We start from the raw sequence: 27,345 nt of genomic DNA on the forward strand, positions 1-27,345 counted from the left end.
ATGACAGCAGCTTTGTAATTTTTAGTAATCATTCCCTCTATGAGGATAAATAACTCATATGGCTCAACAAAACATAGCATAACCATGGGATGTCCTCACTGTAGTACGCAGGGGTTCAGGTTTGTTAGTTTTTTTGTTTACGTGTTTTCTCACACATTATTATATCCTTGTCCGGTGTTGGTGTGTAGGACATTTTGAACAACAGATCTGTTGCCAAAGTCACATTTCCGTATTGGTTTATGTTGAAGGAACTATTTTGCATAGTTTTACATAGATAACTGTCACTTTGCAAACCATTGGTTTAGAATAAAAATAGAAACTGAAAAACGAACGACTGTTATGTTGAACTACTACTGCTAGTATTTTACAGTGTTACAGTACTTTAATACTTAATGTGTTAATGTAATACTTTTGTATTAGCTCAACATTTGATTTTCTTTGGTCAGACAGATCTGGGAAATTTAGATGAGGGTGGCACAGGTATTAATAGAATATAAATATGACTTTGAGATCAATACAAGAGTTAAAAGACCGATATATTTTCTTTTTTTTCTTTTCACTATTACACGCTTACATAACAGCATTTCATCTTATATCTAGCCGTCTCACATAACGCACTCCGTAGAGCCTGAACTAAACAGGTGTCTTCCGCTGAGCTTCTTTTGGGCCGTGAAAGCACCACCCATTCTGTTTGTGTGGGCGGAGCTTCTGGTTTCCTACTGGAAAAATCTCTGACTGAGTGAAGAGAAGTTAGAACAGCAGGCATATTGGTGGTGTAGAGAGGTTCTCACCTGTTGTTAAAAGCTGTTAATTAAAAAAAAGAAAAAAAGAAAACATTTTTTTCTCCTCTTGAGGTTCTCGGAGTGCGTGCCTTCAGGATGACGGACGCTCTTTTACCAAATGGCATCAACGACGGCGGCGGAGACAAAAATTATTTCAAAAAGGTGAGTTTTTGTCTCTCGTCCTTCCACTTTGAGAACAAAAGCAGGACACGTATCCCCACAGTAATGTATCCAGCGTATACTGTTAAGTTTAACCTGGAAAAATGGTGACTTAAGGTTAGGCTTGTTGTTGACGTGCTACTGTTTTAACTTATTAAACCGAACGTTTAATAAGGCCTGTGCTAATGTTAAAGACAATTAACATTTCCCAATGAACTCCCCTTTTTATATCCAACTTATTGTTTCCGCTTCCCATTTAAAGAGCAATTAGTTGCTATTTTATTTTTCTTCCATTTTAATTTTTTCCAAAGAAACCAACTAATCATGGTAAATTATTCTTTGGTGTATTAGATGTAATAAAAATCGATAGGTTGATGCTTGATTTCAGTCTTTCGAGTACAAAAAGCTGCTCCTTATCTGTCACCAACAGCCGCAGCAGAAACCACAGCATTGTCAGCTTCAGGTGTCCGTGTGTGTGTGTGTGTGTGTGTGTGTGTGTGTGTGTGTGTGTGTGTGTGTGTGTGTGTGTGTGTTACACCCAGAATAGCTGTACTTCGTGCACTTGTTGATACTGGGAGCCGCGGCCAAATATCCCACAATCAACATAATCAACTCCCTGTTTGTTGTTAGGGAGGTGTGAGGATGATTGATAGTTAAAAGAATTTGTTGACATTCCTGGTGGACTTTGGTCAGTTTAGCCTTACTGCCGAGGCATGAAACAGGTTGGGTTTGTTTGAAGAAAAAAAAAAAAGAAGATCATTGTATTTAAGAGAAATTGATAGCCAAGTAAAGCGCAAACCTTTGGTCTTTATAATGATTGTATCTCACAGTTCCTGGGAGGTAATCTGAATAACCTCATCAGCAGAGTGATGTAAAAGATACATATTTAAATTGGACTTGGTTAAAAATGCACCCCTTGTAGTGTAACTGAGACAGTTTCATGCTGTAAATAGGCTTGTGAATTGTCATGGCACAATAATTGACAAACCCTGCATGAGGACCAGCAGAGAAACCTCTCCAACTGGTTTCACCTTTTCAAGTACCTGGGGTTGTAGCATTTTCCAGAGCGCCTAGTCTGTCCAGTTTGAGGTCATGAGAAAGGCAGCTGGCAGTGAGAGAGTGATTATCTAATGTGTTTTTATTGGCTTGCCTGACTGCCATGCTGTGGTCTGTGTCTCATTCTTCTACATTTACACTGGTATCCACAACTGAAATGTGTTTTTATAGAAAAAGCTTGTTTAGATGGACATCTGAACACAGCCTTTGTTTCTTTCAATCCCACCAAATCCCCTTCTGAACGCTGTCTGGATTTAGGCTCTGTGTTGCACTTCCTCTGTCTATAAAAAGGTCAGTGGGAGCTGGGGTCTGGCACTGCCACAAGACATGATGGGAGACTATAGAGCCTCCAAAATATTATTATTATTATTATTATTATTATTATTATTATTATTATTATTATAAGGCATTTCAGATATTACAAGCACCTATTTCATTTTAAGTTCTTTCTTTTAGTTCGGTGTATTTCTGTATTGAACATTCATGTGTTTTACTTTCATGGCCTTGCCATAAAAATGCTTGCACATTTGCTAAAACCACACAATGAGTTCTGTGCCCTCATTTTGTCACGCTGAAGAGATTTGCAATTTGGAAACTTTGGGTCAAATTTTAACTAAGTGAAGTCGAGTCGATCTTTGCCTCCATTTTTGAGCTTCTCTCTCACTCTTGAGTGAAAATGAGTGTAATGATTTACAAGGCCTCACCGGCTCCAGTGGATGCTCCAGGGAGCTGTTGTGGTTCGGGGCTTCCGTCCTAGCCTTCCACCGTTTCACCTCCAGCTGGCTGGTGTCCGACTGTTTGGGCTGCAGAATGGAAAGATGGCAGAACAAAAAGCCGAATAGGCATGTTTCTTCTCCTTATCCTCCTTGGCCAGTGAGAGGATTGACGTAGCATCTGGCCTGAGGGTGTCCTTCAGCCAGACCACAGACACAAATTGACAACATGTGTCCTGGTTCACAAACCAGACAAGCTCAGCTGACTTGGAGGCACACTTAGATTTCCTCAGTAGACTTTTGTATTGGAAAACGACAAATGAGATCAAGCCATAAACAAATATTTACTCATGCAGTAGTTCCCCTGAAATAAATGCATGTCTTTGAATTGAAACAAGAACACATTGTTTGACAGCAGTATGCACACTTGGAATGGATTCAGAGTGAAGAGTCATTTAGGGAAAATACAAGTTTTCAACTTGTCATTATTCATGTCATCATTAAATGATACCGAGCAGGAGCTGTGAGTCTGTTGCTACCAGAACTGGGTCATGGCTGAAGCCTCTCCCTGGCTCGTTGCCAGTCCTAATCAGCACTTGTATAAACCAACTATCCCATGAATTAATGCTCCACATGTTCTTTATGAAGAATCAGTTATATAATACCAGATTGATTTGCTGTTTGATGGATATGGTAATGGACTGCGCTGCCTTTGTGTTTTGCTCTAATGAAGTGTTTTGAACACTTGTAGAGAAAGACTGTTCTGTTCAAGTGTGCCAGTGGGTAGGAGGGGCTCACTTCAGTGTGCGGATCAGTGGGTTAGTAAGGGCAGCAGCAGCATAAGCAGCCAAGTGGTTTAGTTCCATGTGTCACTTAATAGGATGTCAAAAAGTTTTGTAGCATAGTAACAAAGTATACATAGAAAAATGTCCTGCTATGGTTGCTATCATACTTGAGCCACTCCTTTGTCCTGGTACATACTGCTGCTGGTGATGTCACGATTGACGTGACCGGACAAAACGTCTTCAGCCTGCCGTCATTCTACAATTATCTGTTGTGTTTTGCCACACCCTTGATAGTTTCAGTACTCTTCTATTGTGTAGTTAACATGACTTGGTTAATCATTACGCCCTCAGGTGGTTCAACTGTTTGAACAGGATGAACCAAATAACTATGGCAGGCTGGTTTCGAGAGTACATTATACTGTGACTAAAATATTATGCTAAATGTGACTATTGTTGAAGCCACTTGACCTGCAGTGCTGAAATTTGTTCTCAAGACAAATACCTTTGCTTACTCATTTTACAGGAAGTCTCTGAGATCAACATTGACGTGAGACTTAGTTATCTGTAAAATATCTGGCAGGTGTGACAGAGAAGCACGTACATCTATAGCCTTACTTGGAGAAACTGTAATGAATAAGAATATTTAAGCTGTTTTTGTGGCAGACATAACAAAACATCTAATTTCCGGACAGTCTTGTGAACTAATTAAAGTGTGGGTTCTGTTTTTGTTACAAAATATAACTTTTGCTCAACATCTTATAAGGTGAATTAAGTCAGTTTAGGTAGTGGGAAGGCAGTGAGAGACTGTCACATTATCAGTGAAGAGATGGTGACTGCATTCAAAGCTTTACTACATTACAAAAAGTATTTTTACTCCTAAGTTTATATTAATATTTTAACTTTGGTATTATGCTGTTGTTGCTATGGTGATACTACACATCTCAGGTGTAACTAATTTAGTTTTTTGAGGAGTTTGGCTGTTAGATTCAAAACCTTAATCAGAGGTACAGGGCACAGATCATCTTCAGCTGTTATGTAGATATGTTCATTTGTATTGTACAGTGTAACAGTAATTTAAACATTACTCTGAAATTTTTGGTAAAATTTACTCAGACTGTTTTCTCCCCTGCTGACCATGATTGTGGGAATCCTCCCTGTTATGGAAAAAAATTAAATAATCGAAACTTGTGCCTCATTGTTGACATTTAAAACGGGACAGAGAAATTAAACATATTATCCATTTATTACTTATTACAAAAGAAACTAAAGCTCATTCTTTTGCTGACCTCAGAGTGAGTCAGATCATTTCAGCTTAGATGTCCCATGCTGATCACTGTAATCTAACTAGTTTTACTGTGCTGACTGGTCTCTTCACATCACGTTGTTTTCACTAACCAAAATAAACCACAGACCACACCTCTGCTCTCCAGTGAGTCAGTGAGAATGAATTCCTGGTGCCAGTTTATGTGAGCTGCTGTGAATGACAACCTTTTAACTTATTTAGATTGGTAAGTTTGTGATAAAGTCAAGGATACGTAGTACCGCTATAGTTCATGTGGGTCCATTATGTGTAGTCATGGAAAATGACATCAGGTACCTTAATTGATACACGTAATTACATAATAAGGTGAAGCTTTTTTTCTTACGTCAAAAACTAAAAATGATGTAAAAGCCCTAAAATTTTAACAGAAAGAAAAATGTTGAAACCTTAAGAGTGTCAAGTATTTTATCACATTGAATAAGTAATAATATAATAGATCTTTTATAGTAAATTGAAGCTGAAGTTTTGAACGTGCAGAATCTGCTGGGAAGGCACAAATTTTTTGGTATCAGAAGCTTTGTAGTTGTCCAATTTTTACAGAAGAGCAAAGAGGGAAGCTACTGTTGGCATCCAACAATGTTTCTCTCTAATATGTAAAACTGTTCTATTGTTGCATTATGTTTTTCTGTTTGTTACATTTTTAGAAGATGGGTTTTTTGTTGGGGGGTTTTTTCTTGCTGACTCATTTTTCCTTCCTGTGTTTCAGGGTTGCAACCCATTCGCACAGACTGGACGAAGCAAACTGCAGAACACACGAGCCAGTCTTAACCAGCAGATTATCAAACAGATGAGGATGAGGGCTGGAGCTGAGAATCTGCTCAAGTAAGAGCAAAGTGATACATGCATCCAACTTAATATATGGGTTTACTGTGTGCATGTGTGTGTGTGCTTGAAGTAGATATGTTTTTTTAAGTAATAGTTGATTCATTCTAAAGTGGAAATATTTAAAGAGGAGAGCAAAGTCTATGATGGGTTTAAGAATCCAAGCACACATGTAGTTTTGCATATGTTACATCATTGTAGCTAGCCTTTGTCACTGCATTGCAGGGAACTGTTGCTGTTGATATGTCTGGCCTCACTTTTGTCTTTCTGTCATGAGCTGTTGTGAATTTATACTGGTAAGAATTGAAATGACACAGGGTAAATGGTAGTCAGAGATAACAATCTCGCAGAGGAGCATTCCTTGTAATCTGAAAACAAAGAGCTTCAGTGACATGTGATTAAGGAGGGTCTACTGAACTCTTTACTTTATGCTTTACTTTTATCCATTTTATTATAGTGATTATAAGAAATCAAGAGAGCAAGATGTGAGAAATTAAGCCTAAAACTTTCCCCAGCTGAGTTTACAACTCTGACAGCCAGGATGTTGTTTAGTGGTATGAATGTCAGAAAGCACCTTGTGATGAAAGGTTGCTTTTCTCTAGAAGAGTGAATCATTGTCTTTCATCACTGTGCTCATGACTGTGATGGCACAAGATAAGAGATCTTTCCTTTTGTCTGATAATACTGCTGTACATGGATACCACAGTTATTGCATGGTCTTTAGGTCTGTCTAAGCCTGCCGTCAGCCTCTGAAGTCTGCACATTCCTTTAGTACTTGACATATTCTGACCAGGCAAGGTCGGAGGAAAATGTGTGTGTCTGTATGTGTCTCTCCCTCTGCCAACCCACCTGCAGCCCAGAGAACGGCATGGATTTACTTCTGAGTTATAGGTATTCTCTCTGCTCTATTTTTTTTAAAGATCTTAAATCATATGCAATCTAACCCAAGGTCTACCTCTGCTCTTCCATCTCAGTGTGTGAGAGTGTGCATATCCTGGCAATCTTATCCCACTAGGACACCCATTATATGCTCTGCCTGCTTTCTTTTCTTCTGCTTTGCTCTGCATTCCTCCCTTTCAGCAAAAGTCAGTCTGGTCAGACTGGTTTTCTTCTATTCTTGTCTCTCTTCTCTTCTCAAAATTAAAACAGCAGAGACCAAGACAAGATAAAAAAAAAAATCTAAATTTCCAATATTGGAACTTTACAGACCATCCTGCCTGGTCAGTACTGAATGAAGCAACTGTAAACTAGCAGGATAAAGGTATATTAACCTGCTATACAGGCCACTTGGAACAAGGGGTTTAAGGTTATTTTTTTTATTTGAAAGTGTTTTCACATTTGCTTTATAGTTGCAGATGGCAATCATAGCAGCCCTTATTGTACTAAAATGAAAATGTATATGTAAAATTGGTGGAGTCGCCCTTTAAAGCGTTTAGTTATAAAACTCCACCAGCTAGCTGCCCCTAAGGTTAAAATACAGCACACTGCCAATCTGCCAAAAGTGTAAAAAAGCTTTTCCAAAGAAGTGGATAGAGACAACCACAGATGCTGGCATACAGTTGGATTCCCACACACTGCAGGATGATATTAGATATTTAAATGACATATTAATAATAGCCTCTGGGCTAGCAGACATCTGTTCTGTCCAAACCATAGGATCTCTTCCTCCACTACCATGATCTGTTCCCCAGACCAAACTCCTCAGAAGCCCTTCAGCAGGCCAACAGGAAGTGATGCAGGCTGTGGTAGAGTATAAAGTGTGGATTTAAAATCCAGCATGTGGTGACCTTTTTACAATGTGCCTGAACAAAATCCAGACTGCTGGATATTATTAGCTTCATGTCATACAAAGGGAATCCACTGAACCTGACTGTGGTTAATTCTGGTGGGTGGTTATTTTGTACCTGCTTTTTTACCCTTAGGTTAAGCAGGTTTTTTTTTCCCCTCCAACCCCTGCCTTGTAGGACTTCATTACTTGTGACCTTTCATGTCTAAAAAATGCAATCCTCTGTAATTACAGGGTAGAAGGAGATCAGGTGACAGATACGTTCTAAACAGTCTCGAGACTGACAGGTTGTAGGTGACGATGGGTATGTGTGAGTGTCCCATTAATTATGACTGACGGGTAACTCGTTAGGATCCACTGTAAAACGTAGATAAACATAGTGTATGTGTGTGTGTTATCTTGTGTCTCCATGAATGCACGTTAATTGCAGGTTGTTTTCACATACTGACAACGTAACATAAATTCTACATAACAAAGGTTCCATCCACTCTGTGCATGCATGTTAGCATTAACAAACATGCAGCGGTATTGGTGCAGGGTTATCTCTGCTATGCAGCAAATGCTCACACCTTATCCATTTGTTTGTTCCAGACTTCCTGCATGAACACACGTATACAAAGCTGTATGCAAATGGAACATTTAGTGCACTGATCCTTCTAACTTAAAAAAATGCGAACTACATTTTAAACATTTAAATGTGTGTAAGTAATGATAATTGTTGCAGAAGCAGATGGTGACATGGAAGTTGATGACTAGTGGGATTCAAAAGGGGTCTCCTTTCTAGGCGTATTTCATTCAGAATGGTTAGGCTTTAAAAGCAGGGAAATCTGAGACTAACGTTTACACACACGTGTCCTTGACCAGATCCTAGGTGACCTCTGTGCAGTCCTATTACAGTAGTGACATGTACATAGTCTGAGACATCTGTCAAGCATGCGTGCCGAAGAGTAGAGCAAGTGTACAGTGGGCCGCAGTGACGCAGATCTGTGGTCCAGAATACCAGAAGAGACACGCTTGTTTTAATAATCAGCTGCAGTGAGGTTTGGCTGAGCCAGAATGGATAATAACAAGGCTGATCTGTTTTTTTTTTCCTTCTCCATTTTCCCCTTCAATCTTTCTCTCTCTACAATCACCTGTTTGCAGGGCTACATCCAATAGCAAGGTGAAAGAAATGGTTCTCTTGGAGTTGAGCTACGTTAACTCAAACCTTCAGCTTCTGATGAGCGAGTTGGAAGGTCTCAACAGCTCTGTGGAGGTTTACCAGAACAACCAGTAAGTACAAATGTTTCTCCTCTCTTTTCTACTGCTCCAGTTCAAGGGTTTTAGAATGAAGGAATTGTGAACTTATGACCTTATTATTCTTATGACCTCACATTAGATGGTAGTATTCTTGTGAGTAGCAATTCAGCTGCTGGCAATAGGCTATAATTGCTTACAATTTTCAGAATAATTGTAGTTTTACATTAAGTGCATGTAAGGAGGCTGTGAAATAGATATCATGCTAAAATGTCCACACATCTCCAGGAGCTCAACGCAAAGGATTTTGGTCCCAGTTTTCTTGTGGTGAGGTGACCACTGATCCAACCTCGCGAAGAAAAATTATGAATTACTATTAAAATAGAGATGTAAGACAACAGACACACATTCACAACCTACAAGAGACAGATGGCTCTGGCACGCTTTCAAACGAAAGCCTCTTGATGACAGAGGAGGAAAAGTGGTGACAGTGGTGTTGTTGTTAAACTGGAATATCAGGTTTTGCACAATGCACAGAACAACAAGGAAACACTGAGTTGAATTTGTATGCAAGCCAAGATGATCATCTGGCAAAAAGCATTCTCTCACTCAGTGTGACGGTCAGGTGTGTGTTGTATGGGTGTGTGACAGTGAAAGATTCTAGTATTTTCTTTCCAAATGCACCTGCCATATTTATAAGGTTTGGATAAAAGAAGTTGATGCATGTTATCATTCTCTCACTCACGTGTAAATGAAACTTTGGCAAGACACAAAGGACTTGATGAGGAAGTGGTGACAGATTTTTATTTGAAGATGCATCTGTTTGTGCTGCAAATAGTACACTTCCTCGTGGCTACGAAGTAACCAAACAAGTTTAAGCCAGTTGTGGGTAAAGAATATTAATTGGGTGACTGAAAGTAATCATGGGGTAGGTTTTATTCCAGAAAGAAATTAAACAACTGTGGAGTCTTCCATTTTGAAAATATGAAGTGTAATCATTATTAAAAAACAAAAACACATAACTGATTTAATTTTGACTGATGAGTTTGTTCCATCGGAAGCTTCGGTGGCATTGTTTTTAGCTCACCCAGTACCTTGCCCACTCCATTCTGACCACTTATGTGTGGTGATCAGTGATACATGCTCATTCTCAAAGAACAGTGTGGCTGGTAGGGTTGATGGTATCAGAATATTTGGGTGTCTTATTAGGATCTCTCAAGACGTTACTGTCAGTGCCTGGAGGTAAATTCATGGTACACAACTCTGTGTGTAAAGACAACAACCCCCCAAACAAACAAACAAAACAACAAACAAAAAAAAACATAACTAAAATAAAATAAGAAAAGAATGCACACCCAGTAGAGGTAGAGTAGTCTATGCTACATATGATTTGTTATTAGGGTTAGCTCTATGTCCTTCCATCCTTGCCCAACAAAATACTGAGCAAATTAACAGGGTTGTTGAGGTGACAAGGTGTAATGCTTCTAATATCCAACTGTGTATTTCCTATTCTAAAAACTGTTGTAACGATTTGTTGAGCTAAAGACCTAGTTAGTGCAGTGTTGTAATTTCTGACATAAATCTGCAGATGACCTTATAAAACCTAAAATGCCAACTCATATTGGCTCCACAGTAAGCCCAGATTAGTTTGTTTGGTCTGCAGAGTCTCAGTGCTGTAAGCACCAGGAGCCTTCAACCTGGTTGTAATAAATTTGGTTTCCTGTCTGCAGGGTACCAGGCAGGGAGGACAATGAACTTTGCTCTTAGGAATCTAGGGAGGCAAATATTGAGTGTATTATGTGTTTTACACTTGTGTTGCTTGTGGTAGTTTGTATCTTGCTTAAATGCAAAAAAAAAACCCTTCTCTTTGTGAACATCAAGAAAACCTCACGCATCAGCCACTAAGATTATTTAGATCCTCCAAATTCACCAGCTGCCTCTCAGTATAATTGTTAGTCCCAGCGTGATCAGTCTCATGGGATCAGATTCATTAGTGCTGGAACAAACAGCCTCTCTTCAGTCTCCTTATCAGACTATTAGAGAAGCACCTGCTCACGGCACACACAATAGGAAACCTCTGAAACTGTCATTGTGGGTCTGCTTAAAATAAAACCCATTTAGGTCCATAGTGTTCTCATCGTCAACAAGCGCCTTATGCACAGGTGTGTGGGAAGCCTAAACTGGAGAATATTAGATATGTTGAGAAAGTCCTTTCGTGTCATTGCCTAGCAGGTGTCTCATAGGGATGACGCTGTACAGCCACAATGGAGAGTTAGCCTCCTCCTCTCAGCCTGAAATACAACCTCACTCTTAAGTACAGAAACACAACACCTGTCTCCAACAGTCTTTCCCACTAGTCCACTGTCCTTTGTATAGTGTCTTTCTGTGGTTATTTCTTAGATTCAGCTCCTTTGTGGCATGAGGCAATGCATAACACAAAGTGCCATACAGTCTGTGGCCTGATGGCAGTACATGTAATGTACATTTGTTTGTTCTGTTCTCTGAATTGCCCTATTGAGGAAAAAAAAAAAATCTGGCTCATCACTGATAGATTATGAAGTAAAAATGAAACTGACTCACTAGCACTGCTCATTATTTCAATGTATGAGTGTAAATGATTCGTCACACTACCAAAGTGTTGCTGATTTGTCCAGTTCCTTTGTGCAAAGTTCATGAACTTTCCTAGAACATTTCTGAATCAGCAGAATTAAAATGATTACTAATGAAAACAGTAAGATAATATGTCAGCATTGCAGGTCACCGTATTCATTTTTGCTGAGTAAGAGAGACTAATTTGCTCTTGTCTATTGTCCAGAATACACAAAGATATCAGATGCTCAGCTCAGCTGTGACCTCTGACACCAATTGCAAATACTTTAATAATTCAGTAATAAATATCATCAGAGTTTTAGAACTTCAGATAAATTTAGTTAATATTAATAACATCATTTTATGAAGTTAACACTTCTGAACACATAAAATCACACGTTTTTAGTTTTATAACATTATTTTAATATACGTTTTCATCTGTCCCTCCTTAAGGGAAGATTAGTATTCATTAACATCATCCGGTTGCTAACAACATATCCAAACTGAGTACACACTGACTTCTTAGCCTCATTGACATGTTCTAGTTAAACGGGTTAAGAGGTCTTCTTAGTCGGTGTATACTAAGAAGTCAGAACAGATTGCAACAGCCTGAAACCTTTTGCTTTAAACGGTTTAAGAAGTGCTTGGCTCTGTGTAGCTAAACCCACAGCTTCCCTTGACTACTTGTTGTCCGTTTCCCGCGTGTGTGTGAGGAGCGAGTCTCTGAGAGGCTTGTAAAATTTTCCCTCCAGATTCCCTGTGAAACAGATGCACTCAACCCCCATGGACCCATCTCTGCCAAGCCAGAGAAAAGTCCAGAGTGATCTCATCTACAAGGACTAATGGATTACACTGCAGCCTCTCTCTCTCTCTCTGCCAGTGTTACTGATGAATGAGGTTTTCCTCTGGCACGTCAGCATGCCAGAGGAATGCTGTCTTATCACTGAGTGTTGAACATCTCGTGTAAAGAACAGTATTTTGCAATAACAGTGCACAGTAGTTCACCTCCACTCCCTTTGATGTGAATTTAGAGAAAATCATGTCTCTTATGAGGTCTGAGATTGTTAATTAATCCTTTTAAACATAAATGGTTTTGAGCCTGAAGTTTGTATCAGGCAATTCCAGAAGCGGGTGTTTTTTGTTGTTGTTTTTTTTTTTAAATACAATTTTTAATAACAGCTCATTATTTTGCTTTGAGGAAAAGAGAGAGTTTAGTTTTTTGTTTTTAATGATGCCTCTGTGATTAGCAGCAGGTTTCTGTCAGGTTATAGTCCCTCAGCGCTGATAACAAGCTGAACTTGCTTTCCATCTGTCACTAACAAGGACCCCCATAAAACCAGAAAATTTCCAAACCATTAAGGTTGTAGCTGACATCAAAACAGTGTGTTTTATGGCAGCCTCTGTTTACTATTTGCCAGGCTGCAATAATCGGAGGTTAAAACCTGCTAGTAGCTAGAAGAAAGACAGACTGAAGCAAAGCTGCAACTCCTGAATAATTAATCAACAGTGAGGGACATGGGAGGCCTCATTCACCTTTAAATCCTAACAGATTTTTCACAACACCATCTGCCTAATCCTTTTGTACAGTACCTCCTATGAAACTAAACTTTCTCAACAACAAAGCTGTCACTAATGGGACCAGTGTGATTTAATATTTACTAATCTAACTGTGTTGACCTCATATACCCACTAAGGCTTGGTGTGCTTTCAAAGGGTGTTTCCTGGATATATATATTCACACAAACCATAGAGACGTCTTTTTAAAATTATTCACATAATGAAAACCTATACTTTGTCTCGGGTGAGTTTCCCATTCAAATGCATGTAACAGTGAGAAACACACTGTCTTGGCGAAAGAAAGCGTTTTTCAACCACTTCATATAAATCGCTGTAACTTTTGATAGAAGACTCAGACAAACATGTTTATGGCTTTATCTTATAGAACTCAATATCCCCGTGCTGGGCTAACAGGTTTTGCAGCCGTTTGAGCTAAGATTTTAAAATTATTCACATAATGAAAACCTATACTTTGTCTCGGGTGAGTTTCCCATTCAAATGCATGTAACAGTGAGAAACACACTGTCTTGGCGAAAGAAAGCGTTTTTGTACAACTTCATATAAATCGCTGTAACTTTTGATAGAAGACTCAGACAAACATGTTTATGGCTTTATCTTATAGAACTCAATATCCCCGTGCTGGGCAAACAGGTTTTGCAGCCGTTTGAGCTAAGATTTTAACCATCAATCTGTTGCACTGGTATATTTTCTATTTGTCCTTACTTGTATTGAATATTTTGTCCCTTTTTAAAAAAAATGAAAGGTCCTGCTGTCCTGCTATCATGTGTTTGCTTTGTTGGGAATTTATATCATATGGATTACACAGATCAGCTACATATTTGTCTTTGTTGCCTTCAGAGATTCTGCCAACATTCCCCTCATTGCTTTGGGCCTGAAGGAAACAAAAGAAGTTGACTTCTCTACTCCATTCAAGGTACAAAAGAAACCTCAAAAGTTTCTACTTGGCATTCTTAAACTGTGTTGTGCTTTCAGAAATGCATACTTGAGTACATGCAAAACACCACTTTTGATCATCAGTTAAACAAAATTGTATTATAATTTCTGTCAAAACAGGAATATAGGTATGGAGCTACAAATAATAATAATTAAAAAAAAACTGATATTTGTAGGCAGTATTTTCAGTTTGCATGTTTACATATATATCCTTGAAACTAAGTATCCTTGAATTACGTATTTCAGTCATATTGTCTGTCGCATGTATGTGTTACGTTACTATGTCATGTCACTGAATGTTCATTTAGGACCAGGACATCACCTGATCAGGAAAAAGCTAAAAGTGGGTCACTAGTTATAAAGACAAGTTGAACTCTCGTAAACGGGGTAAGCCCGCTTGTAAATGTCATAGTTGGCACGTTTATGTTGTGTCGCATCCTGTTTCGGATTGTTGACGGGCATGTGAGACGTTTTCTGACAAAGATCTCCGAGCACGTTAATTCTGCTCTACTTCTTGACTGAAATCGTGCCTCAGTTTTCATGACCTGCGGCCTTATTCAAAAAGCTTCCAAGTACAAAGAGTTGCTCTCATGAATAAATTCTAAGAAACCTAAGTTCTCCTGACAGTAAAGGGTGTATTCCAGTAAAGATAAAGGTTATTCATCCATATAAACATTTTCCAGTTAATCCTCCTTAATGGGGGTATTCACAATATGGCTTTAAATTTGATGGAGCCTCTCCTACATGTGGCTGGCTCAGAGAGAAAAGAAATTCTCTCCAGCATACACAACACAGGGTTGTCTTCTTTGTACTATTTAGTGATGGTATGAGAAAAACCACTGTGTAACCAACAGATTGAATGCTTAACTTAAGCTCCTAAATGCTAAAAAGAACTTGTATTTACATGCTGATTTATTTATTTATTTAGTTATTTATTTTTGTCTTTCTGTCTTTTATAGGACTTTATCTTGGAGCACTATAGTGAAGACGGGAAGACTTTTGAAGATGAGATTGCTGACTTCATGGACCTGCGACAGGTGTGTTTAATATACCCATTATTCATGTCTGTCACGGAAAAAACCATGAAATCCTTTGACTTGAACTTTTATGGGCTGGGTCAACTACAAAAACATATTTCCTGTGCAGTTAGCTGCGGAGTTCACTTCATTTTAGTTTACAGGTAGAGTGAGAGATCATTCTTGACATTTCTGCCACCTACCAAATACACTGGAGATGATAATGATTGAGTAGCACAGAAAACAGATGGTCTTTTGTGTTCGTTCACCACTTGTGAACATGTGCTTTTGTCTTACATATCCTAGGCATGCAGAACACCAAGTCGAAGTGAGGCCGGGGTGGAGCTGCTTGCAAAATACTACAGCCATCTTCCTCTGATAGAGAGCCGATTCTTCTCCCCAACCAGACAGACGGGCATCTTCTTCACATGGTACACTGCAGTCATTTCCTAATTAGCAAAACGGACAAAGCAAGCAGTGCAAATGTCACCTTGTCTTTCTAACCTCTGACAGAAAGGAAACAGGTGAGACTATATCCAGTGACTTCAAAGTAAGCAAAGAGGTGCCATGAACACCTGTGCTTTCCTGAAACCATGTCAGCTGGTGTGACTCGACTGGAAACTTCCTTATGAAATAAATAAAAAGGAAACATTTGACAGCAGTTTTTGGGGGTTTTTTTCCCCTCCTGCTGCTTTTTCGTCATGTATCAAGCCTGGAAGAGAAATCCTGTTTAGAAAGCAAAACAGTAGACGGCTTGAGAGACATATTAACTTATCAGTGATATCAGATGACAAATCCTGTCTTGGATTTTATAAGAATTCCACACTCAAGAGTCACAAAGGAGTCTCAATGAAGTGCAAGCATTCTTTTCAGAGAGGTTTTATTGCGTGTTAGTCATGCTACTTATGTTAGTCATTGCTACTGAATTAAATTGAAAATTCTAGCAAAGATAAATGCACAGATAAAGAGCTCAAAGACTTTAAAGAGCTTTAGCTGTGAAGCAAATTTGAAGCATTTCAAACAAGTGATATAGACAAGAATATGATATACATGCTGTTACATTAAAATGTAACAACACACAAAGTGTGACATAAAGGCTGTTATATTGCTGCTAAAAATATTTTTCACTTCATATTCTTTGGACTGTTTATCTTCATGAGTTTTTTTTTTTTTTTTTTTTTTTTTTTAACACATTAATGTTGTGTTTACTTTCCTTTAGGTATGACTCCTTCACAGGAGTGCCACTATGTCAACAAAACCTGTCACTAGAGAAGGCCAGTATCCTTTTCAACATGGCCGCCCTCTACTCTCAGTTCGGTACCCGTGCTAATCGACAGACACTAACTGGCCTGGAGGAGGCTGTTTCTTCCTTCCAGAAAGCTGCAGGTATGCAGAGACGTGATGAACTGATGATCTGCAGTCATATTAATTCTCTCTTTTCAGCCTGTGTTAAGGCCAACAGTCAGACTTTTGTTTCTTAAAGTTATGTTTATCTTTGTTCCTCTATAGTCTGAAACACTGCTACCGAAAGCTGAATCTTTGAGTAAAAGGAGCAGATATTAAAAAAAAAAAGAAAAGAAAAGAAAGCCAAGATGAAAAAATAAATAAATAGTGACAGCAAGAACTTCTTTTAACTGCTGAAAAAGCGCCAGGCACAGGGTTTCATTCAAAGCTAAAGACTTTTTTTTTTTCACCCTCGTGCAGTGCTTCTCTGATAACACAGTTCTCAGAAAAGTATTACCACTGCAGTACATTTTTGTTTTTAGAATATTGGCCAGCTTCCACCCTGACTTCTGTTCCGTGACGGAGAATGAATGTAGATGTTTCTTGTCATGTGGCTGAGCTCCAGGAAGCACCAAAAACATGAAGAGACTGTCCAACCCTCAAAGGTTTCAGAATGTTTCGTGATAGATTTACTTTGCAGTGTCGGCAGTATTGCTCTATAATTATAGCTCTGGATATTGCTTCAACTATGTTGCTTTGATGGCTTTAATTTAGGCTTGTGTGAAGGAAAACAATTATGTTATTATGAAGAACATTGTGACCAAGAACCTGTAGTAATCCAAGCTGGGAGTTTACAGGCAGGAAAGCTAGGTGTAGCGCAACTGCTGCAGGGCTCTTTAGCCAAGGATGCAAAAGGTGATGTGAATGAGAGAAGCCAGCTACTGTAGGAGTTGCCAAGTCTTTATGCGAATTGTACTGAGGCATTGCTCTGTTATTAAGCTGTCTGCAACTCACTGTTGCCAGGTTTTTATCTGGCAAACAGTAGGCATAAATTCTTAGCTGGAGTGGACATGGCCTTATTTCTTCCAAAGTAACTTGTATCTATTATTGTACGATCTACTGTACAGTGTAAAGCGCCTTGAGGCGACTGTTGTTGTGATTTGGCGCTATATAAATAAAACTGAATTGAATTAATTTAATGTTTATTTCTTTGCTCAGTGTTTAACAGACAGACACAGATATAGTTAATCTTGCTGAAATAATATTAACAGCAAAAAGGCACTGGTCTACCTGTGCACCTTTTAAAACATCTGTCTAAAAGGGTGTCAGTACTTGGGGTTAAAGTACCAGCAGAACCACATCTGTTGTTTTGTGGACTAGCAAAATATATGCTTTCTTTTAATTAAGTAATTGATAAAAAAAGAGAGAGAGATGGCGGATGCCCAATCTATTAACTATAATATCAAACTTTGACAGTAAATTTTTGACAGTAGAAGTCAAATGTGGGCTAGCCATGATACATAAATACTCATGTTCCAGATATAGCTCATGTCAACCAAATCCCAAACGAGAGGTTCTATTCTGAAATTACCATTATAGCCTTGGAATTACATGACGACTTAGATTACATGAAAGTGGCTTTTGTTATGTAGCTGACCCAGACTTGAGGCTGGAAAAGAGAAAGCAGGCTTTCTCCCTGCAGGCTTCAAAATAGAACCCAAAACTGGAAATTTTCCATGTAGTGTAGGAGTAATTTAGTTTTTTTTTTTTTTCTTTCTTCTTCTTATTTTCTCAGTTAAGTCTCTGATGATTTAAATAACTAGCACTAATTGTAGTTTCCTTGGACTAATTAGATTTCGACTTGTGCCGACTGCTCTTTCCTGTCCAGGTGTCTTGAATAACCTTAAGGAGACTTTCACCCACACTCCCAGCTACGACATGAGTCCAGCCATGCTCAGTATGCTGATTCGGCTGATGCTTGCTCAGGCTCAGGAGTGCTTGTTTGAGAAGATTGCACTGCCTGGCATCCGAAACCAGTTTTACTCTCTGATGAAAGTTGCACAAGAGGCTGCAAAGGTAAACTTCAGAAAAGCCACACATAGTCCTCACATTATATACAAGTAATACTCTTGTTCTTGCTCCAGACTTACAAAGATCTACTGTACTTAAAGTGAATGTAAAGTGATAATGTCGCCACAGTTCTTTTTATTTTTTGTACCTGTCTTGGTGCTTTTAATGCACTTTTAAATGTAACTCTATCATCCTCTTCCTGCCAGGTCTCAGAAATCTACGATCAAGTCCATCAGTGCATGATCCAGACACCAGTAAAAGACAATGTGCCATTTTTCTGGTCCACCATGTCACAAATTAAAACCAACCACTACCGCTCCATGGCACACTACTTTGTAGCTTCAGCACTGCTGGACCACCAGTGTAAGAAGAGATTCAAATTTTTGATTCAGTGGGATTTGGGAGGAAGTTTTTATTTCTTCATAGATACATATAAAAAAAATGCTGTTGTGTTGTTCTGCTTAGACAACACAAATGTATTCTTTACCTGAAAAAACTGTTTATGTTAAAAGACTGTTAATACATTTCTCCTTTAGTAAGTTTTCATGCGGGTTGTGTGTAGTAGATATTTGGCTCTTGGTTGTTAATGTGTACAGCAGTTCAAGGCTGGATGTAACAGGATTTGGGCTGCCTCTTGAGCTCTCTGGAATATCTGATCTCTTAAAGTGCTGTATGGGCCATTGGGTTGGTCATGTCAGATTACGTCCCTGTACCACAGCCATCTTGGATGCTTTTATATAATGCCTCTTTGGGGATACTCACAAATTGTCTGACACACAAAGAGATCCATGCTTGCAAACACACACACATACATGCACATGCACAGAGATACACACGATTGTAAAGAGTCCCAAAAAAGACAGCAAAAGAGGTCATGATGAGAAGGGAAAGAAAGACAGCTGAGGTGATTTAAAAATAAAAAAAAACAAACAAAAAAACCCCAACTTGAGTGTAAGTGCTGTATACTTCTGCAGGATTAACAGTTATGTAGACTCTTACTGCTCTTTACATAAATAGATGGGACCAAGTGAGAGAGTGTGAGGGAAAGGAAAGGTGATTTTCTTATCTCCAGCTTTATGTCAACTCCATAATGCAATTTTCTACTGATGTGCACTGTTTCGCTGTATGTTTTTATTCTTTTCCTTTTGTACTTTACATGTACATTTGGAAATGAATAAATCAAAAACAAAATAGAGCAGAGTGGGTGGCTATGGTTCTGAGAGTGGGACGAGACTGAATAAAGGAAACAACGAAACGAAGCAGCTTTGGGTTTGGCAGCTCATTAACAGATTCCTGTGTGAACACGGAGAATAGAGCAATTAACCACTGGACTGTAGAGAGGCCTTGACTACAGAGCAGGGCTGAATTGAGATTGCTGTAGTAAACAGATTAATCACAAACGATTCCAAATAAATTCTCTATACTGTCTCTGCTAAGCAGAAAACTCAGGAAGCTAAAAGATATTTCCGGATGCTTTTGGTTTAATAGATTTAATTAAAACTTTAAAATCCAGTGAACCAGAAAAGGAAGATTGAATTATGGAATATATGAACAAAGATTGCATTTCAAAACTTCTTTTAAAACATTCATTTGCTTGTCCAATTCAGGATTGGGGGCAGGGAACCTATCTAAGCTGTCATAGGGTGAGAGGCAGAATATACCTTGGACAGGTCACCAGTCTTTCACAGGATTAACACATAGAGAACGATAACCATTCACACTCACATTCACACCTACTGTCAACTTTTGACTTTGATCTTTGGACTGTGGAGCAAAGCTGGAGTACTGATAGAGAGCATGCAGACCCCACATAATAATCAAAAGCATTATCAATAGTTCTGCTTGTATTTTATGCTTTAAAACGAGAGATATAAAACAGTTTTCCAGTTGCTTAATTTTTTTCTTTTTTTCTTTTGCTCTCTGTGTGTTCAGTGGGTCCGGGCGATGATGAGGACAAGCAGGAGAAGACCTTGTCACAGGTGTATGATAGCCTTCCTGAGGGATGCACTGCTCTGGACATCTTAAAGAACAAAGATGAACGTCAGCGGATTGGTAAAATAAGCGGAACAAAATAGCTCTGCCTATTCATCTCAGTCCCTCCTTTCCTTTTTATTGTCTTCTTCACTTTTCTTGATGAATTTTTCTCCTCCTCTGCAGGTAAAGCTCACATCCGTCGTGCCATCTTCGGTCATGAGGAGGCTTTGAGGATTTATGGATTGTGTAAGAATACCAACAACTTGGAGGTCCTGCAGGAAATTTTAAAAGCCAGTCACCAGCGCTCAGTCAACAAGCAGAGTGAAAATGAAAATGAAGAAGAGTTCACTGATTATTTGGAGGCCCCAAAAATCATCTGTGAGTTGTTTTTGTTTAGTTTTTAAATAATTTATAATAATAAGAGTTAAAATATATGCAAGGAAACACAAGTTTGTCAATGATTTTAAAGTCAATGAGTCTCCAATAAATGTCACTGAGGTGAAAGCTATTCATCCTCTGGTAATCACAGAAACCGAACAGTCACCTTAGTGTCACCACAGCTAACACTTAACACTAACAAAAGGCACTAAAGCGAAGCAAAAACACTGTGTTGATTTGGGAGGACTGTCTCTCAGGAAACTGCTCATAAAAAGGGAGCTGCATTGTCTGCCACACCTGCTGCAGTTAGCTTTGATAAGTGGCATTTATTTCCAAGTAGAGATGATGTAATGTTTATACTGCCAACTCCCTGTCCATCTCTCTTAACAGTTGAAATGTGGTTGTGACGGTAAACATTATAGAGTGATAAATTTATTTTTGTTACTCTCTTTTTATAGCTAAAACAGAACACAAAGCAGAGATGGAATTTCCCGCAGCTGCAAAGGTGAAAGTCATCGACTTTTTCCAGAGGCTGGTACGTGGGTTACTAACGATTTACTCGCACATTTCATACATGGTTGTTGGTCTGGTCTATTCATTAAAGGACATTAAATGCCTCTGGATTTGTGTTTTGTCCTAAAAAGTTTCATTTATTTATTTTATTTTAACACCCAGAGTGTATTTTTTGTTGTTTCTGAATACACCCAACCAAGGATGAGTCTTCTGGAAGCTTTGGCACATGAAAACTCCTCTGATGTGTCCAAACCTTTCTGGACTCATGCAAAACTAACACTAAACATGGACAAAGGTGCTGGTCCTTGCTTTAAGTCTGCTCATGGTTAATGTGGTATTTTAAAGGGAGATGAGAAAATAGAACTTTTTACAGTTCACTGCTTCTGTTGAAGGAAAAATCTCTACTGAAGTTGGTGAATTTACCTTGAGATTGAAGGTTGACTTCATTTTCCTGTAACTCCCAAACTTTTCGCATTCCAAGTGCGGAGTCTTTCATGCTAAATGCATTGAGTAATGTTCCTGTACCTTTCATAAATGGTGGTGGTGAGAGGTAGGGGGGATGGGTGACTAACAAATTTTCTCTCTCTAACCCTGGAATCTTCTGTTCACTTTGTTTGAAAGGGATGTTTAAAAAAGCTGAAATCATTCATAAGGGGGGCCTGGGTCACAGCTGACATTTCCAGTAGTAGGTGAATAAGTACCTGTCTGGTGCCAGTTACAAAAGCAGTCACAGCAGCAAGAACATATTCCCAGAGATATGAAGAGGAATGTGGGACTGAAAAGCTTAATCTGGCACCATCTCGCTGAACAATCACTCTGGTGATTACTAAAGCCAGTGCGATAAGAGTCGTCTTGGTACTAGGTACAACTGAGTGTCAGGATTCAATGGAGGAGAGATTTTCCCAGCAGATAACAAGTGTGTTAGAGACGGGCAGCCTAAATGGAAAGTATTATTGGAAATATCAACTTTCAAGGATGGATGCATAACACCTACAGCATTTTGAGAAGGTTTTCCATGAGTGTCAGTTTGTTCAAAGGATTCACTGCCTTTTTTGCCTAATCATACAGAAAAATGACATCCTTGCTAAAAAAATTTCAGTTGTGTGAAAGGTACCATTAATTCTTCAGTCATATGACTTCCAGCTCCTCTGAATTGAAGTGGTAATACACAAGACTGTAGCCACCGTTCTGGCCCTTTACCTGGCATTTACTGCTACAGTAATATAGCTCAAATATGTGAGTATTAAGGGCTCAAGCCAAGACATTATATTGGATTTTCAGTTTCCCCCGCAGCATTCACTGAAATCAAACTCAACAGGATATTATCTTCTTAAGTCAAGAATACCTGTAGCCTTATTAATCCCAGCATCCACATTCTGTCTCCGCACAGGGCCCGCAGTCAGTCTTCTCTGCCAAGCAGCGGTGGACTGCCCCACGGACAATACGGGTTCGCTCAGATGACAGAGACCTGGGTTTCACACTGAAAGGAGACTCACCGGTTCAGGTGGTTTCACTGGACCCTCTCTGTGCAGCTGCTGTGAGTTAAACTCTATTTCCTACCACTGAATGAACAGGAGTAGATATACAGGATTTTAGGTGACTGTCAGTGTGGTCCTATGTAACAATCAACATTACATGGTTTATTAACTTTCTATGTAATTCATAATTAATGCATTAGTCCTTTGGAAGTTCCTTTTTTGAAATTACTCTGTTAAATTATGATCACGCACTGGTTGGCATATCTGTTCTCATCTTAATTTTACAAGGTACATTGTTTTTAGAGCACAGGAGAGATATCTTTTGGCCACTTTTGGTGCTCTTGGCAGATTTGATTAAAAATCAGATGCATAGGTTTCTCGATATTAATTACAATCATGACGTAGCTTTGTTTGCTGTGGAAAATCTAACAGCTTGAATTTTCAGTTGTGCTTCCATGCAGAATATCAAATACGTTTCGATCTTATCTACTCAATGAGCCTTTGATTAAATAAAGTCACTCTTGGAAGCCTAAACAGGATTTCAGCCTCAAAGAATGTTTGGAGGCCTTCCCCTCCTCCTGTTTGTCAGCTACTCTGACTACTAATTTAATTAAGAATCAGGGAGTATTTACTCTCTACAAGCCAGCAGTCTGACAGCTCATTAAGAGGTGCTGACAAAGAGCAGACTTTTATTAGGCCCTGCAAGCTATGTAGAGAAACAGATTAGTAGTCTTGCATAAGATAACTAGGTCAGACTATTCATAACTTTAAATACTGCATTAAATAGGATTTTTATTTAGAACTTGCTGGGTCATTAGTGTTTGACCTATCTTAGGTGGACATGGATCACATTATAAGGTAGACACATGTGAAATCATGTTAGTGGAGTGCTCTGCAGCACGCTAATGATGAGTTATGCCTTCTGAAAAAAATAAGGCGTAAAAACCCCACCCCCCCAAATAACCCCCACTTTAGACTAAACTTCAGTTGTTTTTCGGCTGATTGTAGCTGCCTCAAGGGAGTCGAAGGAAAGTAGTTCAACATGACTTGTAAATGTTTACTCTTCTACAATATCAGGACATTTCACCCTGTAACTCAATTTTCTTTGTCATGTTTTTTCCCAGGCTGATGGCCTCAAAGAAGGTGACTACATTGTTGCTGTGGGTGACACAGAGTGCAAGTGGATGAGCGTGAGTGACATGATGCGACTTCTGAAGGACATGGATGAGGAGGGGATTGATATCCAGGTGGTCAGCATGATGGACAACAGCACTGCCATGGTATGCAAGGCCCTCGTTTTGTCCAATGTGTTTAGGGAAAGGTTATCAGCAGGTTTGTTTGATTAACAAATGGTGACGGCAGAATTGGTCTTTGTGCAAAGTGATTGCTCGGTCCAGAGTTTTAGATTTCTCCTTGGAGGTATCAGTGTAAATGGTTTATATCATTTCCCATGAGAAACAGGACCTTGACTATGACCTACGTGTGTGTTTAAAACAAATTACTGCTGTGTGAGTTCACCAGCCAAGTAGCCTAAACATGTGGACAAAGAGCTAAAATCATTGAGGTTTAAACTCATCCACAGTGTGGCATGATTTGGAAAGAAACAGTGCCTCAGTGAAATTAAGAAACTATATGAAAGTATGTTAAAAAGTAATGCACTTCTACAAGTATTTAAAAGGTGGTAAACTTCATTAGGTTATGTATTTATTCTGTACTTGTTTTGCAACCCCTCATAACTATTCGCAATAGTTTTTTTTTTTCATGATTTCGGATATTAACAACTGATCAATAACTCATTGACTGATGAAATAATTAGGACTGTTTGGTATGCAGTGTAAAAAAAAAATAAATAATAACTCTGCAAAATCCTGACTGACACTTTTTTTTTTTTTTTTTTTTTTTTTTTTTTTTTTTTTTTTTTACTAAATGTCATTTTCATTGTCTGTACCATAGCCTACCAAGAGTGCAACCTTCTGTGGAAACTTGCCTAAGACCTACTCCATGATTTGTCTGGCCTATAATGAAGATGACAAGAACTCCAAGTCTCGCAAAGTAGCCAAGAAGTCATCATTCCTCAGCTGGGGTTTAAAGAACAAGATGAAGAGTGCCAGCACCCTCAGCCTTCCCACAGCAGACAAGGCCGGCGCTCTGCCCTGGAATAAACCTTGTCCCACCTTCCCCAGCTCCAGCTCCTACAACAATGACAGTGGCCTCTACTGAGCTAACTGCAGCTGTTACTGTCTGCAGTACGCATATTGAGCCCAGTATACAGTACTGTGCTGTACCTATACTGGACCTGTTTTGTGTACTATCAGTGACCTTTGGTGTTTCCACTGGAATACTAAGCAGCAGTGTATGTAGTATGTTGCTTTGGAAAGTGGCTGTGCCAAATACTGTATATTGGTGGACGTGATGGTATGTGGGTGCTTTCCCAGCACAGTTCTGTATCTGATGCAAGTTGCACTGTACGTCAGACACAATAAAAAAGCATTTAGTGCCATTCCAGTATATGTACAGCACAGTAAAACTGCACTGTCGGAAAAACTAAAACGTATACACACGCACACACACACACGCACAGATCACTGAGACTGGCTTCTTAGTTAAGCTGCGATTTCAGTGTTTTGTTTTTGTTTTTTCTGAAAAACATGCTCCAGACGAATCGAAGAAGAAAACAAAGTGGTGCAAACACACCCAGCCCCAGTTTCTGCTTGACTGAAAGGCAGTGATTTGATTGTGGGTTAAGCACTCCCTTGTTAGTGCCATTGTGTACAGAGCTGTACACAGTGAGCATAGCTGTGCATACTGTATGTGGGAAGGAATCCTCTTATTGCCACAGTTTTGTAGAAATCAGTGGCTGCTGATCAGTTTCGGGATTTAAAATTCATGGATTTTATGGATGTAAATTTAATAAACTATGTTGCAGTATGTTAAACAGTGATTGAGGGAATGCTAATTGTATAGTGGAGGGTTTTTTTATGTCTGGGAAGAGGGGTGTGATGAATGCAATATTCTATAAGCTGCTAAAAAAAAATCATGTGTACCATGGCTATGTATTACTGTCATTTGTATTTGTGAGACAGTCTTTGAGGACTGTTGTTTCTGCTGAGTGCCGTTCCTGGGACACAGTTTTAAATGCACAAATATTGGTATTTTAAATTTGCTTAATGTACCAGTTATGCCACAGACCAATATGCCTCCAAGTTCCAGAAATACAAGGATGTATCATTTACCCTTGTGATTCATCCTACCCGCTTCCCTAAGAAGAGCATGACCTGTGTTTTATTGATGTGAATTTTGATGTAGTTAAAGTTTATTATGTCTGTAGAAGGGAAGAATGTGGGCAGACTGATGACTTTCCTGCATCACTTGGACAGCCAGTCACCCTACAGTGACTCTGATCGAATCCCACATTTGGGTTTCTACTCTTTATCTACCTGTCTTTATCTTAGTCACAGTCCCTATTTTACTGACACTTTGCCGTGTTGGACTTTCTCTTTATCTACAAAGTAGATTCTTATACACATTTGATAATCAAATTATTTATGTAATAAAAAACACAAATATATATTTACCTGTAAGCTGTAGGTTGTAGAGCTACTTTGTGAATGGTCAAGTTGTGAATGTTGTTTTGCACGCGAGAGTCCTTGGTTTGTTTCTTGAATGAATGTATTTTACTAGCCTTGCTTAATCCATTAGCGAACTTATATATTGCTGCATTTCAATGTTTTAAATTCTAAATGTTTTTAAGCAGTTTCACTGAGAAGACGTAACATTCTTTACTGTTTACCTGTTACTTTCTTTTAAGTGCCATTTATGCTAAATCATGAAGGAAAATGCCTCACCGAGTGTGTAACAAGTCTGTGCAGTGAATGCTTCATATTTTGTTAAGTGTACTAACAGATGCAGAGGATCATCTTTTTTACATCTTTGTGTTCATGTTACAGTGCCTAATAATTCTAAATGCCTTAGTGTATCTGCAGAGGTTTATGGTACCTGGTTTTTCTAAAGCTTTCAGGTTGCCTTTGTTCCTTTCTGTGCTTGGTCCTGCATAGCTCTGTGTTGATAAGTCTTTGTATGAGTTCAAATGACAATAAAAAGGAATAAAACACATGGAAAGATAAAATTCTTTAATTCTGTCTGTGGTTCCAGTTACCAATCAGGTCGGGAATGCGTGGAATGAGTCTTGACCACATACACGCCAAGTCAAGACTCGTGCTTTTAACTATTGAACGTCTAGCCCAGGATCATATGACATCCTAATCCACAGAAACTGAAAAGAAATACCATGTGGTTAAATTTTATTCACAGATTTTCTTCATCTCTGTGATTTTAGTTCCAACATAGCCCTGGAAAGATAAAATTCTCTCCAGCTTTATGTTAATCAGAAAAGTAGATATTGCAGGAACCAATGTGTTGACTTTAGTCACTATTTGTCTACATTTCCTAAGGCAAAGTTGTTTTGTTTGCTTTTTTTAAACTAAGAAGCAGAACAAAACAAAGATTACACTTTTCCCCCATTTATTACAATAACTCTGTTTTTCATGTTGGAAAGTAATAAAAAGGTTAAAATTATACTTATACAATGCTTTTCTAAAGCTGTTCCTTTATGTTTCAAATGACAAAAAACAGGCTAAAGATCTGACTCACACATAGCTGTATTTTATTGAGGAACGTCTCAGTTATTTAATGGCTTTATGGTTGTCTTCTGTATTTGGTTTTGTGTTGATTGGGTGGATTTTATAGTTTGACGTATTTCCTATTGGTGAGGAACTGTAAAGATTGCAATTGGGATACCTATAAACGTAGCCACTGTTATAATATAGTAGATAAATAGTTTGGGAATTTAGACAGAACAAACACAGCAGGCCTTCAGATAGGCGGCTAATACAGGTGGGAGAATGACGTTTTATCTACTTATTCCTACTTGAA

General features: G+C 38.7%; 1 protein-coding gene across 2 annotated transcripts; it reads left to right on the plus strand.

The window, feature by feature from the left end:
- Positions 1–751: 751 nt before the first annotated feature.
- rhpn2 (rhophilin, Rho GTPase binding protein 2) lies at positions 752–26,524 on the plus strand. 2 transcript variants are annotated; one of them, XM_085415142.1, is made up of 15 exons: positions 752–944; positions 5,523–5,638; positions 8,568–8,696; positions 13,665–13,740; positions 14,720–14,797; positions 15,083–15,207; positions 15,996–16,162; positions 17,889–18,076; positions 18,277–18,433; positions 20,003–20,122; positions 20,228–20,422; positions 20,881–20,957; positions 22,326–22,472; positions 23,538–23,693; positions 24,367–26,524. In XM_085415142.1, the coding sequence occupies exons 1-15, from the start codon at positions 879–881 to the stop codon at positions 24,631–24,633; spliced, it is 2,064 nt and encodes a 687-aa protein (XP_085271268.1). In that variant the 5' UTR covers positions 752–878; the 3' UTR covers positions 24,634–26,524. The 2 variants fall into 2 exon arrangements, with proteins under 2 accessions (XP_085271268.1, XP_085271294.1); XM_085415168.1 differs by having other exon boundaries at positions 20,881–20,927.
- Positions 26,525–27,345: the final 821 nt, after the last annotated feature.

Source organism: Rhamphochromis longiceps, linkage group LG1 (assembly GCF_057381845.1).
Source record: "Rhamphochromis longiceps isolate RC_006_pf linkage group LG1, R_longiceps_female_GT1.1, whole genome shotgun sequence".
NCBI classification, from domain to species: Eukaryota; Metazoa; Chordata; class Actinopteri; order Cichliformes; family Cichlidae; genus Rhamphochromis; species Rhamphochromis longiceps.

What these genes read in the sequence shown, in the direction of transcription:
- rhpn2 (XM_085415142.1), top strand. Translation starts at nt 879, where the DNA reads ATGACGGACGCTCTTTTACCAAATGGCATCAACGACGGCGGCGGAGAC. An exon ending in TTGCACAAGAGGCTGCAAAG is followed by an intron (nt 18,077 to 18,276) that starts GTAAACTTCAGA and finishes TCTTCCTGCCAG; the next exon opens with GTCTCAGAAATCTACGATCA. An exon ending in ACCCTCTCTGTGCAGCTGCT is followed by an intron (nt 22,473 to 23,537) that starts GTGAGTTAAACT and finishes GTTTTTTCCCAG; the next exon opens with GCTGATGGCCTCAAAGAAGG.